The sequence below is a fragment of the Neomonachus schauinslandi genome, chromosome 4, assembly GCF_002201575.2.
Source record: "Neomonachus schauinslandi chromosome 4, ASM220157v2, whole genome shotgun sequence".
Lineage (NCBI taxonomy): Eukaryota > Metazoa > Chordata > Mammalia > Carnivora > Phocidae > Neomonachus > Neomonachus schauinslandi.
Genome location: NC_058406.1, coordinates 185,111,433 through 185,125,472, shown reverse-complemented (window position 1 = coordinate 185,125,472; position 14,040 = coordinate 185,111,433). Strand labels below are relative to the sequence as shown.

At 41.9% G+C, this 14,040-nt stretch overlaps 1 protein-coding gene across 11 annotated transcripts in view; it reads left to right on the top strand.

The window, feature by feature from the left end:
• PTK2 (protein tyrosine kinase 2) overlaps positions 1-14,040 on the top strand; it is a 234,875-nt gene that overhangs the window by 84,766 nt on the left and 136,069 nt on the right. For all 11 annotated transcript variants that reach the window (XM_021688823.1, XM_021688822.1, XM_044914687.1 and 8 more), the window contains 2 exons: positions 10,743-10,822; positions 12,830-12,892. In XM_021688823.1, coding sequence (XP_021544498.1) covers positions 10,743-10,822; positions 12,830-12,892 — 143 coding nt within the window. The remainder of the gene's footprint in view (positions 1-10,742; positions 10,823-12,829; positions 12,893-14,040) is intronic.

Genomic DNA, 14,040 nt, shown 5'->3' with positions numbered 1-14,040 from the left:
AGGAATAGCTGACATTCACACACATGTTCTGCAGTCAAGTGCACTTGGTCATTCTTTGTTTTAATAAAAATATTTATTAAATGTCTGCTGTGGGTCAAGAATGCAGAGGAAATAAACGAGATAGTCTGCCCCCTAAATTCCTCACCTGGGTGAGGATCTCCTGTGAACAGGTACTTTGTGCTCAGTCCTCTGTTGTTGAGAAGCACAGAGGATGTGGCTGTGCACAGGAGGGTCTGCTAACTCCGTGGAGGTGCGGAACCCAGGTGGCTCTCCTGGAAAGTGTCACGTGAGGAGCCCCCAGCTTTGTAGATGAAGAAGAGATGTACTTTAGGAAACATGATGCATTTAAACCTGAGCTAAAAAGTCCTGAGAAGAAACAGGAGAGGAGATAGAGCCCACATCATGAAAAGGGAAGGTTGTAGGTTTTCTCCTGCAGAGGAAAGAGTAAGGAGAGCTATTTAAGGGATGTAGTTAGTGAAATGTCTTGATGAGAATTTTTGTCGTTGTGAAATAAGACCACACTGATGTGATGGCAGCATCTGTCATGGACTAGATGGGTCTTAAGAAGGCTGCAAGCAAGTTAGGAGGCTCTCCAGCCACGTAGGCAAGAAATGGGGGAGATAAAGCTCTAATTAAAGCACATTTAGTGGGTGGATTTGATAGGTCTGTGAGACTTACCCAAATGGACATGAAAATAAAGAGGTGGATTGCATCAGTCCAGGTGCCTAGTGTTGGGAAAGAGAAGAGGTAGGCTAACTTCAGGAGGAAGGTGGTAAGAAGGTAGGTCGTTTTATTTCCCGATGTGACAAAACTGGATATTCCTGCCTATAAGATCCAAGCTGTGAGAGCAGGAAGCCAAGGATGCTGTTTCCAGATATTGGGTCTGTTTTCTTGTGCCATCGGAAATGTGAAGTGTGAGGTATGGGGCCAGATAGGAACTTGGGAGGTTTACCTCGATACAGACTTGTATGGGAGGGGGAGTTTATGTTTGGCAAAATGGAAAGAGAAAAGTCATGTTTAGATCCCAGTTGAGATTGCTGGGGGCCCACTCATACTGCAGAGATGATTTCCAGTTTACAAACTGCTCCTCGTATGTGTTTTCCCAGCTCCTCCGTAGCCGTCTGATGAGCCTTGTGTTTGACTGAAGGAGGTGACAAGAGAGTTTAGTTAACTTATACGTTTGCCTTGGGTTTCTCGCTCTTATAAATAATCTTTATCACTTTTGGCATAATTTCTTTGAAAAAAATCCACCCCCCGAGGAATTCTATGACTATTTAGTGACACAGATTTCTGGAATTCACAATACAGGGTTCATTAGCTCGCAGTCCCTCCCTTTCATAACTCGTAGGCTGACCTCGCAGTCAGCCGCGTTCTTGTTCCTTCCACGCTGCTGCCAGCTGTCCTAGTTTTTCCTTTGACGAGACCTTGCTTCTGTCTCTGACTAAAAGTATGTGCTGGTGTGGCCCCAGTTTTCTCTTACTCATAGGACATCTCTCACTGCAGCCTGTGTCATTCTGTTGAAGTCTTTATGGGACCTGAGAGGGAGCGCACATACTGTCGTGTGCTCACTGCGTGTAACAGCTTTGTGAGTCTCCCTGCGCCTAAAGGTCTCATCTACTAAAATAGGTGTATTACCTATCCCGAAAAATGAGGTGGAATTGTCTCCCATACACGTACCCCGTCATTATTTGACGTTCAGGCAGCGCCAGGCTCCTGAGGATTCAGCATTTACCATCTGCAGGTCACGACACAAGTGTGAGCGGCACCTTCTAGGATAGGACATGTCCCTCTCCTTCCTGTGCGCCTCCACCCCACCCTCTGCTTTCTCCTGTTCCTGCACTTTCTCTTCCTCAACCTGACCCTTTTTAATCTTTTATAGTTGTGAAGTCATATGGCACATTTTTAGGAAGTCCTGAAAATATTCTAAAGCATCACTTAAAGTATCTTTATCCTAATAATTGCTTTCATTTTGTGTGTGATTTTATAGTATTCTACCAAGTACCTGTATTTTAAAAGAAATACAGGTGCAGTCATGATACCGCCCCTTGCCCATGTCGATGGCTGATCCATACCCGTGTCCCAGGGACAGGAGACAGGGAGGTAAAGGTGTGTGCAAACCAGAGAGAGGAGCGGGCAAGGCGGGAGGACCCTTGTCGTCACAACCAGTGAGTTGGCAGCTATACTAAGAGCCATGAGTATATTCGTATCCTTCAGGTTGGTATGTGGCACTGTTGGCAGTTTGGTACGGAAAAATAGTTGAATATTGGCAATTTAATATTCAAACTAAGAATTCTACTTCCAGGGGTTTACTCTAAAGAGGTAAGATCTACATGCATATGTATGTACAGGATGCTCATAGGAACAGTGCACCTGTTAACAGAAGGGAAATTGGAAGATTGTGTCAATAGGGTCAGTAAAAGGTTGGTTAAATAAATTCTGCTGAGTTTCAAATGTATTCACCCATCCTGACGAGAGAGGTACAACTCTGTACACGTGGAAGGCATTATGTTAAATGCTGGTGTTTAAAACAGGCCATGTATAGAACATATATAATGTAATTCCATTTATGTGAGAAGATGTATGATTTTTATTTTTACCCTGATCTAACAAAGTTTTGAAAATAGTATGATTTTTGCATTACTGTTTTGACAGATATTTATATATTTATTCAGCTTCTTGTGCTAACCTTCCAGTGCAGAATCTGTCCTGTTGCACATGTGGAAATTCTGGAACTATTATGGGTGATCCATATGTTCACCTGTGCAGGCAGGAAACGGGCTTAATTCCATTGTTGAAAAATCAGCTAGGAATTCAGAACTTCCTCCTGTTTAAACATGCGCGCGCACACGCGCGCACACGGCGTAAGTAAAAATCTGGCCTTTCAGCAGCTATTTATAGCCAAGGCCTGTTTAAATGCGAATGAAACTGAGATATTTTGTAAGAACTTGAGTGTGGAAATTTTCACTGAGTTCAGGGATAAGTTATTTAATAGAAGCCTCAGAGTTAAACGATAGCCATTCTGTAATTTTTAAAATCTTTACTATTTGATGAAAATATGTAAGATGTATACATATATGCATATGTATATTTTCACTGAATTCCAAGCTAAATGGATCCATTTTTAAGGGGCCCAGAATTTGATGACCTTGATTCTTTTTAATTGTTTAGTTTGGTAACACCCAATACATGTATGTTTTTGTGCGGTGTGATACTTAGTACTAGCGTGAGTGCCTGTGATCCTGTGGCCCAAATGAAGAGAACATGCCTGATGTCTCCTGGTCCCCTGTTCCTGGCACATCTCCCCGCCCCCACCCTTTCACTCCATGCAGGCAAACCTGGTCCTGTGTGTCCATCATCCCCTTCCTTACCTCCCCTTGCAAGTTGTCACATTTCACAGTGAGTGTGTGTTTGGTTCTGGCCTAGGGTAGAAGCTGACCTGAGATTTTCCCTGAGCCCTCTGCATTCCCTCAGCGGCCTGACTAGGGTTTGGATATTGTTTTGTTTGTTTGTCACCCAGCTCATAGAAGCATTCCAGAAGATTAAAAAAAAAAAAAAAGTTTTATTCAGCACTTTTAGTTGTTTTCAGTGAGCAGCCTTGTCAGGACATTTGGTCCACTGTTTTGGTAGAAATGGAAGTTGTCATAAGGTGATTTAAACATGTATCCCATTTGGTTCATTTCTAAAATAATTTTGAATTGTGGTTAGAGACTGTGGTTCATTTGATACTAGTTGTTCAAACTTTGTTTAGACCTGTTTCAGCACCTCCCACCTCCCACCTACTGAGATTTTGTCAGGGTTCTGGTTTTGCTGGAGGAGAACGTGTGTTCTGTGATTGTTGAGTAGAGTGTGACGAACACCCATTTATTCAGGATTGTTGACAGTGTTGTTCAGGCCTCCCGTGTGGCTAGGATTCCTTTTCCTGCTTTTGGGTACAAGTCAGGCCAGGGAGTGTTTTCTCTCAGAACTCTGATGTTTATTATTGCTGTTGAGAAGTTGGCTGTCATCCTGGCTTTGAAGGTGATCTGTCTTTCCTTTCTCTCTGGGTGGCTTTAAGACCTTTTCTTTGTCTTTAGTGTTCAGCAGTTTTATTACAAACCAGGTGTGGATTTCCACTCATTTTGTCCTGCTTGACCTGTGATGTGCACCCTGTACCAGGGGCTCATCTCTTTTCATCAGTTCTTTGAAATGTCTTATGATACCGACGCAGACCTTGCCTTTTCTCCCTTCTTTGTGACTTGGCCTGAGGTCCCCGTGTGGGTCCACATTAGAACTGCTCTGGCTGCCCTCCCTGTGCATCCACTTCCTTCTCCTGTCTTGGCTCTTTGTCCCCCGGGGATCCACGATTCAGGTAAATCTGTCACGTCACTGCCCACTCTCCTCAGCCGCAACCAACTTTGATGTGTAATGCATTTGCTGAGTTTTTATTTAGCAAAATGTGTCCCTTCCCCCTTTAAGAAAATCTGCCAGGCCGTTGTTAATGGCTCTTACTGTTTTCTGATTTTTCTGCCTTTTATTTCTTTACCGTTTCACCATGGTGATGGTTTACACTGACTCTCAGTCAGTGATACGTTTCCTTGTATGTTTGTTACGAGCTGTTATTTGGTTGAATTTCACATGTGGGAATCTTTAGGGTCTAGCTTGGGGATGAGTAAATAAATACTCCTGAGTGTGTTACCTGTTGTCATCTCTATTTTAGAAGAATACGTATTTTTATTATTTTGGCTCTTTTATCAGGGTAGAAATAAAAGAATTATATTTGGATTCTCTCTACCACTATTCCGATCCCAGGAAACAGAGAGCACTTATAATAAACTACCTTAATTTTATTATTTAGAAATTTCAGCTATGCCCACTATTCATTTTGTCCATTGTTTTGGATGGTGTCATGCAGGAAACAACGTCAGCGGATATATTGAATGTTGGGTTACTGGTTGGAGATTATCTTGTGGATGCACAGTTTCAGTTAACGATGTCCTAAATGTGACTACCAATGTGAGATACTGCAAATGATTCACTAAATGTTTTTGACCCATTTTAGAATATTCTGAAAGATATTAATCAGCACACTCTAAAAATAAACTAGAATCTTGTTATAACCCTATTTACTGTAGAGCAGAAGTTATAAAACTAAGTTTTGATGCTAAAGCTAATGGCTCATTATAAAACAAGGAAAGTATGCCTTACCCCGAAATCAAACTTTTCCTTTGCCATATAACATTTTATTCCTCTTTATCTTTCTGAAATCTCACTTGTTAAAGGTGTATATGGTTGGCAACCTTTTGCAAATAATGGTGGCCATTAGTTTGAAGAGTGATGCCCATGTTTGGTCAGGAAGTTGTCATATTAACTAAATCTGTATTGATGCCGAACTTGTATAGAAGTCATCTGGCACTCGAAATTTTCAGCTCTTACAATGCACGGGTCAGACATGGTGTTCCCATTGTTTTCTCCTGCAAATATTTTAAGATTAAAATGAGTACAGTTGACCCTTGAGCAATGCGGGGTGAGGGATGCTGACCCCCTGCACAGTCATAAATTCATGTATAACTTTTGACTCTGCCAAAACTTAATTACTAGTAGCGTAGCGTTGATCAGAAGGAAGCTTTACTAATAATATAGTCAATTAACATATTTTGTATGTTGTTTGTATTATATACAATATTCTTACAATAAAGTAAGCTAGAGATTAAAAATGTTACTAAGGAAATCATAAGGAAGAAAAATTACATTTACAGGACTGTACTGTGTTTATCAAAAAAAAAAAAAGTCCATGCGGGCGCCTGGGTGGCTCAGTCGGTTGAGCGACTGCCTTCGGCTCGGGTCATGGTCCCGGGGTCCTGGGATCGAGTCCCACATCAGGCTCCCTGCTCCGCGGGAAGCCTGCTTCTCCCTCTCCCACTCCCCCGGCTTGTGTTCCCTCTCTCGCTGTGTCTCTCTCTGTTAAATAAATAAATAAAATCTTTAAAAAAAAAAAATCCATGCATAAGTGGATCCTTGCAGTTCAGACATGTGTTGTTCCTGTCTTACCTGTACATACATCCATCCTGTCCTGAAAACATTACCTGTAACATAATTATGACTTATTTGACAAAAGGAGTTCTGGTAGGAAGTTGAAAGAAGATACCAAGGGCAGAGCCTTAACCTCACCCTGAGGAATAGAATCTGAACATGCCTGGGGAAATATTGAGGTGCCAGGGTGTGTGGTTTCTTGTTCCTGTGATTTTTTTTATTCAAATTTTTTATTTTTACAAGTTTTTATTCAGATAATTGTATTATCAGAAATTGACTTCTTTATCTGTATTTTCTTGGCTATAAAGCTTTCTGCCAGTTAAAACATTTTGAAACGGCAGCTCCAAATGGGAGATTCTTTTAACTTTTAATTCTTTTAAAACCTGACATTTTCAACATGGTAATTATCCGCTGTCCTTTTCCAAAAAAAAAAAAAAAGGTAAAATAAATATAGGTCTAAGTCTGACTTATTCGAAGGTCTATTTTCTGTACTTATTTGATAGATTGAGTAATGTACATTTCTTCTTCTTTTTCCACTGCTGTATATTTTTGTTGATTCAAGAAGCGCTCATGTTATTGAGGATTCAGGTAAATCCTGCATAGTTACTCTATTTAGCCCATATTTCTTGGTCATCCTTCTGTATGAAAGACTTCAGAAATGGGAAGGCATTATAAATTTGCCTTCAGCCCACCTGAGGGACTTTGACAGACTCTCACACTGGTAGGAACACTGTGGTCGTCGAGTCCCCAGAACCAATCTCAAAGCTTAGTCACTCACTAGGGGGATTTACAGAACTTGGGTTGTTTGATTCTCTTGCAGAGTAAGAAGAAAAAACTAATGAATATAAATAACAGTACTTGCCACAGAAGGAAGTCCAAATATACCCTATTTTTTGAAGTAGAAAATTGACATCAACATGGACACAGATTAATTTGAAAAACCAAACACCGGGGATGCCTGATGGCTCAGTTGGTTAAGAGCTGACTCTTGGTTCCAGTGCAGGTCATGATCTCAGGCTTGTGAGATCGAGTTCCGCGTTGGGCTCCCTGCTCAGCATGGAGTCTTCTTGGGATTTTCTCTCTCTCCCTCTGCCCCTCCCCTGCTCACACACACTCTCTCTTTTTCTCTAAAATAAATAAATAAAATCTTTAAAAACAAACCAAACACCAGCTTTCAGAAGTCTTTTCTTGAAAGACGCTTGCTCAAGTGCTGCACTTGGGGTCAGCACACAGTAGTTGTCTGTGACATGAAGAGAGAGTGGCCAGGCGAAGCAGGCGGTGCATGGGAAGTCATTACGTCAGCCCTTGTAGGCAGCAGGGTGACGGGATGTGCTTCCACCCGCCCCTGGTCTTCTTGTAGAGGAAGACTGTGGTCTTCCCTGTGAGAGAGTTTGGAGGCGATGTGGGCACACGCTGAAGCCTGACTTGTAGGGGTGGGCCGACTGGTGCTTGAGTCCTCACTCTTAAAACACTTGCAGTGTGACCTTGGGTGAATTAACTTTCCTGATCTTTATGTGTAAAATGGGATTACTAACACCAACCTTGAAGAATTACTGTAAAGATTGCAAATAACGTATGTGAAAGCCTGTACCTCGGCCCTGGTAGTACTCCTTAAATAATAGGCAGCCCCTCTGTTGTCACCTTCATTCTCGTTAGGCTTGTTCTAAGGCTTTACATTGGGGATGATGGTACTGCCAACTCACAGTGATGCTGTGAGGATTATAGGACATGTTACATACAAGTCTGCCTGCCAGGGTGCTCAGTATATTTAAGCAATTTTATCCACATATACACACTTAAATGCTCAGTAAATTGCATATATTTCACAAATGAGAGGCAGTGAATTCCACTGAAAGTTAGTAGGAGAGGAAAGGTAGTCAAGAAATGTCTTATAAGAGAAATGAACACTGAGCATATAGAACCCTGAGTCCTAAAAATGCCTGAGCACAGCATCAGTATGTGAATGTGCATGGTGGCTTCAGAGAATGTCCTCTCTGGGGGGGGCCATCAGGGAAATCGGATGGGGTTCGCTGTCTCCTCTTGCAGACACAAGCTGCCACAGGGCTTGCGGTAGGGATGCAGGGAGCCGAGGGTTTGCTGAGGTGGCTTCATGTGGGGTCAGTCCACTCTGCAGGGCGCATCAATCACTTCAGACCATGGGCACAGAGCTCTGAGAGCGAGAGCAGTAGACTGTTGATCTAGGAAAACAACTCCTAGAGCTTTTAAGTCATGTTCCTAATGGGATTTTCTACAGAGATTGTTAAATGATCATGGCCTCTGTTTGCATTTTTGCAACTAATGTGAATCTGGTTTTGATGAATGAAAGTATACGATTACGTTTTGCCACCTGTGAAAAGTGCTTAAAAATTATAATTAAGCTTTAAGATAATTTTGTTGACTGTGTAATATTCCATTATATATACACACATACCACATCTTCTTTATCCATTCATCTGTTGATGGACATTTAGGCTCTTTCCACAGTTTGGCTATTGTGGACATTGCTGCTGTAAACATTGGGGTGCATGTGCCCCTTCAGATCACTACATTTTTATCTTTGGGGTAATTTTACTCAGCATGTAATTGATATTCTGCTGTGGTTTCTTTGAAGTCCTAACCAAACTATAAACTAAGATCGACTGTTTCAGTCAGAACAACTGTGGTGTTTCTCTAACTCACAGAAATACATGTCTTGATGTATCTCTTGTGCCTTTATTTTTGTGTGCAATAATAAACCTACTTAGGATGCAAAAACTTTGTTTTTAAATTTGGATTTATTTTTTGCTATATAGGAGAAAGGGCCAGTTGAAGTATAAACAAAATGATTCTAGGATTAAAGCTTTTAACTTAATTTAGTGGATTGAGTAAATCAGTTTGAATCAGTCTTAAATACCTACTATGTGTAAACAGTAGAAATTACTGTTGCTTATTTACATGGAAAATGATATTTACAGAGGTACCCAAACCCCAATTTGAAGACTTTATTAATTCATTCATTTGCTCACTTACTCTGTTAATAAATATTATTAACCACCGAGGTCTAGGTGCTAATGCAGAAAATAAGGCAAAGGTTTTGAGAGGAAATGATGTTCAGATCAGAAATAGCATATGGTTGCCTATGGCTAGGTGACTGGTCATCGCTCCTCCCCTAAGAGAAAGGAATGAGTAGGTGAGTACAGTGCACATCGGGTTCTGGATTCTTGGTACATTGAAGAGGATATTCCCATCGAAAACTTTTCACTGTAAGAAAGACATGTGGTGAAGTGACTGGAGGAAGTGTGAATCATTGTGTTGGCAAACTTCCTAGGCAAACATTGCTGAGTTTCTGGACAGTTTCAGCCAACCATTTGAGGTTTGGCATCATGAACTGAGGCAAAGCTTATATTGTACTATAGTTTCTGTAGTTGCTCAGCAATAAGCTTGGCGAAGGAGGAAGGTGGTTTGTTTAGTAGGTGTTGGTTTTGTCAGAGAGTTAGAATAAAGGGATAATTAGAGATTGGGAAGTTGGGGGGTCTTTGCAAGGGAAGATCAGGGTGATGATATATGATGTAAGGTAGACAGAGTATTTAACTGGGGAGTAGAAATCTTTTGAGCAAGTGAGCTGACAGGCTAGGAGGTAATAGTTGAAGAGCAGGATCTTTGGAATTTTTTTTCTAGGGCAGAGGTCAATACACTTTTTCTGTGAAGGGCCCGAGAGTAAATACTTCAGAGTTGAGCACTAAGAGGCAAAACCAAGGGTGTTTGAAATACTTCTATAATAAGAGACAAGACAGATTTCCACAAAATTTTGTATCGGTGAAATTCATAATACAATGATTGAGTGTAGTTTTTTGTAATACAGTTCTGCTAATGAGAATAATGGACTTCCTTTTGGGGGAGCGATAACATTTCACTAACTGAGGTTCAGAATAGTGCTCTCTATTGTCAGTCGCAGATGTTGATCTCTTGATGCTATTCTATAAGGAGATCTTACATATTTCATCTTGGGAAGTGTCTTCACACTGACAGGTGCTCTCAGGTCCAGCTAGCAGTCTGCCAGGTACTGTGATTGAGCATAATCATTACTCAGAAGGTGCTTACGGAATTCTTTTGGATTCTTCTCTTTTTTTTAAATTTAAATTCAATTTAATTAACATAGAGTGTATTATTAGTTTCAGAGGTAGAATTTAGTGATTCATCAGTTGCTTATAACACCCGGTGCTCATTCCAAGATTCTTCTCTTTATATTAGATTTTACACATGTTATGACTTTGCAGATTAATCACATACAGGTGATGGTGAGGTGGAAGCATGTCATTTACAGAGTTGCATGGATTTTGAAATATGTAAATTTTCTTTGCCCTTGCCATTGGGGTCCAAAGAATGCTGCTGGGACTGTCTGTAGTTTGAGTTCAGAAAATACATCCACTGCAAATTTGCATGGAAATAGAGATCTTTTTCTTGCTTTCGCTTGTGACAGCATGGGGAGGGTCTAAAGCAGTTTGCGATTCAGATGATGTTAGTTGCTTCTTAAAGTCTAAGTGCTCATGGATTAGATGAGTTCTTAGTAAGAGTCCATTGTATTTCGTAGCTATTTTTGGTGTTGCTCATTTCTGTATCCAGCATCCAGCATAATTATTGGCCCAGTGTGTCTGGAGGATGTGAACGGCACCCTGGAAATAGCCGTGGAATGGGTGACTCTGCAGTGTGCTCTTCTAACGCAGCTTTGTTTCCCCCATTCCTTCTGATTGCAGGTGAAGAGCGACTACATGTCCGAGATAGCTGACCGCGTGGACCAGGACATTGCTTTGAAGCTGGGCTGTCTAGAGATACGGTAAGGTGGTAACTAGGCATTGAGGACTTTGCTCATCAGCGGTGTTCATTAGTTTTGGAAATTATCCAAGTATTTTCCTTTTCCTCATAAAGATTACTAATGAAATATTAATAAAATTGGAGTAAAAATTTGAGATTTTGAATTAGGTTGTCAGTGCTACTTTTAGAAATCTTAGGATCTTTTAAAATGGTATTTCATTGTATTTGGAGTGGAATGATTGATGAGAGTGTGCGAATGTAGGTAGGTCTGAGAGCGCTCCCCAGTACTCTCCTGGGGTAATAGAAGTGTGCTGTGTCTGTGGGATCCCAGGTGTTAGCCGCTCGCCACCCCACCGGTGGGCTGAGGGATTAAATGTGCTCGTGCACATCGCTAAATGGAAACATAAATAGCCGCATATGGCCAGTGGCAGCCGTGCTGCAGGGGTGAGGGAAATGGACATCTGAGGCTATCGTTCTTGATTCTGGTAACATTTGTCACCGTGTGTCATGTATTCTATGCCACCATTTTAATTTTGAATAAAAGAGTATTTTACCTTTTTCAGGTGTGATTTCAATTAAAATTTACTTTAGGCTGCTAGTTTAAGATGAGTTGGTTAAACTAGCCAAAATTTGATGTGTGCTCAGAACAGTTAGTGAGAATTTCCCCCCAAGATCATTATTTTTTATACTGCATGAGGCTTTTACATACCAGTCCGTACAGGGACCCGAGGGCTGTTCAGCTCTTCCTTAAAACTTGTGCTCAGCCTTAGTTCTTTTTTCCAGTAACAGCAGTCATCCCTCACTGGTCTCTTCGTGTTCCTGTCCCACCCCTGAGCCCTCACAGGTCTAGGCAGAAAGCATGTTTGGGTGTCCCTTTCTCACTGCAGACAGTGCTGTACTGGGTTATGTGGGGCAAGGGTCAGAAAGCACCCGCTGTTGCACGAGTGGTGCTGGGGCTCCCTGGGTTCTAGGTCACCTTCCTGCTCCTTCCCACTCTGGTCTCCCGTGCTGTGTTTATCCCTCTCCTCTGTGCCCCGTTCAGTGTCCTTGATTTCATTATGAAGTAACGCACTGCAGGAAAAGCCGGACAAATCAGCCTCCCCCTCCAGGCCCCTCCTCTACCTGCTCCCCTCCCCCCCCGCATGAATAGAAAGCGAGAAAACCAACTAAGTGACCCTTTAGGGGTCCTTTGTAATTTTTCATCTAAGTCTAGTACTTTCATTTTAAGTAGGCCAAAGAAGAAGCCAAACAAATTTGAAAAGCAAAACCAGTATTTATATTATTATAGACAGGTTTGAAACAAAGTCTCATTCTCCTGTAACATGATTTGAGATGATGCGTCATATCCGAGTGTCCCAAAGCAGCTCAAGCCAGAGCTTAGCCCTTTGCAGGATACTGTGTATGTGCAGAGAGAATCCGACCCACGCGTGGCAGGTTCTGCAGAGAGAGGACCTGGCTCCAGTGAGACCTGGCTGTTTGAATGGGTAGTCTGGAGTAAGAGAGTGAAGTTCAGACACTGAACATTCAGAATGGTAGACAGCATTTCCGGGCCGGAGTCTGGCCCCTCTGCCTGCAGAGCCTACTCGGATCATTGTCACATGTCTGTGCACTTCCCCTGGGTGACACGTGCGCCCCTGCGGGAGTCGGTGTCCTTGCTGCCTGCCTGGCCATGGCAGGAGGCTGGTGTCCCTGTAGCCGTCCTGCTTGTGTGAGCAGTCTCTGACGGAGAGATGAGCACAGCAGCCGGCGGATGGAACTAACCTCCTTTACACCTGGAGTCTTGCCTCTCATCTTTACAAAGAGCCAGACCTGCTTCACATTAAAAGAGAAAGCAAGATCGTCCAATAGGACAAAGTCTGTGTTCACTGATCTCTGCCTCACTGGGGCATGGGAGTAAGGCCAGGGATGAGATTCGGTCTTTATTAATAGCATATCAGGATGTTTGTGGCTGAGCCGCAAAGTAGTTACCGTTCAGCAGCGTAGACCCTCCTTATACGTGTGTGTAAATATATGTCTTCCCTGGTTTTAGGCGCTCGTACTGGGAGATGCGAGGCAACGCGCTAGAGAAGAAGTCCAACTATGAAGTGTTAGAGTAAGTATCACACACCTACACTGTACCACACGCACCCAGAAATAAGTCAGCCTTCAAACCGAGGGTTTTATTAGTTCACCTAAAGTTAAATTCAAAACCTGAAACACTACTGTTTCTAAAACAATTATTTCTGGAAGAAGGAAAGTTTTTTTAAGCAAAGAATTCCTAATGACAGTAACTGTGTGAGCAGAGATTTTAATTTGTTGACACATGTCTTTGGGCTGATAATGTTTACGGCATGTCAGCACAGACTTCTGTCTCTGTAGGTTTAATCATATTGGGGTGAAGTTTCACTTGTAGTTTGCAGCGAATTCAGAATTGCTGATTCAGTTATCACCTACATTCTCTGTATACATTGTTGAAGGGTTTTTTCACAGGTGGAGATATGTGAATTACTTGTTGCTCACGTAACAGGATATTTAGGATAACTGAAAAATTTTCGGATCTTGAAATTAATTTGTGAATTAGACTGTTATATTAGGTTGTATTAAATGCATAGAAGCCATGCTGGAGTTTATGTCTGGGGAGGCTTGAAGTTCTGTACTTCATCTTTTTTTTTTTTTTTTAAAGATTTTTATTTATTTATTTATTTGACAGAGAGAGACACAGCGAGAGAGGGAACACAAGTAGGGGGAGTGGGAGAGGGAGAAGTGGGCTTCCTGACGAGCAGGGAGCCCGATGCGGGGCCCGATCCCAGGCCCCTGGGATCATAACCTGAGCCGAAGGCAGACGCTCAACGACTGAGCCACCCAGGCGCCCCTCTGTACTTCATCTTTTTGATAATTCATGCAGCAAAAGAGCGTTGATCTTTAAGTCCCAGTAAAGGTCCGTTTTAGTTTCATTAGGAATGGTGCCACATCTGGCCAACACTTACCTTTTCTGGCTGTATTATTACTGAAATCCTTGTGGTATTTGGGAGATGTAAAATAAATTGGTAAAATAAAGTAAAAGGTTATCTATCACTACTCTGCTATGATAGCAACTTTAACTGGCTTCAGATTTTGCCTGGACGTTCTTGGAGCCCAGCTGTGGCCACAATGTGAAAGTTTACTGCCCCATCACTTTGAAAGCAAGATTTTGCAGGGGAGTTGTAGTCATTTAAACATAAAAGTAGAAATAACCATTTTTGCAAATTGGTTACAGCTCAG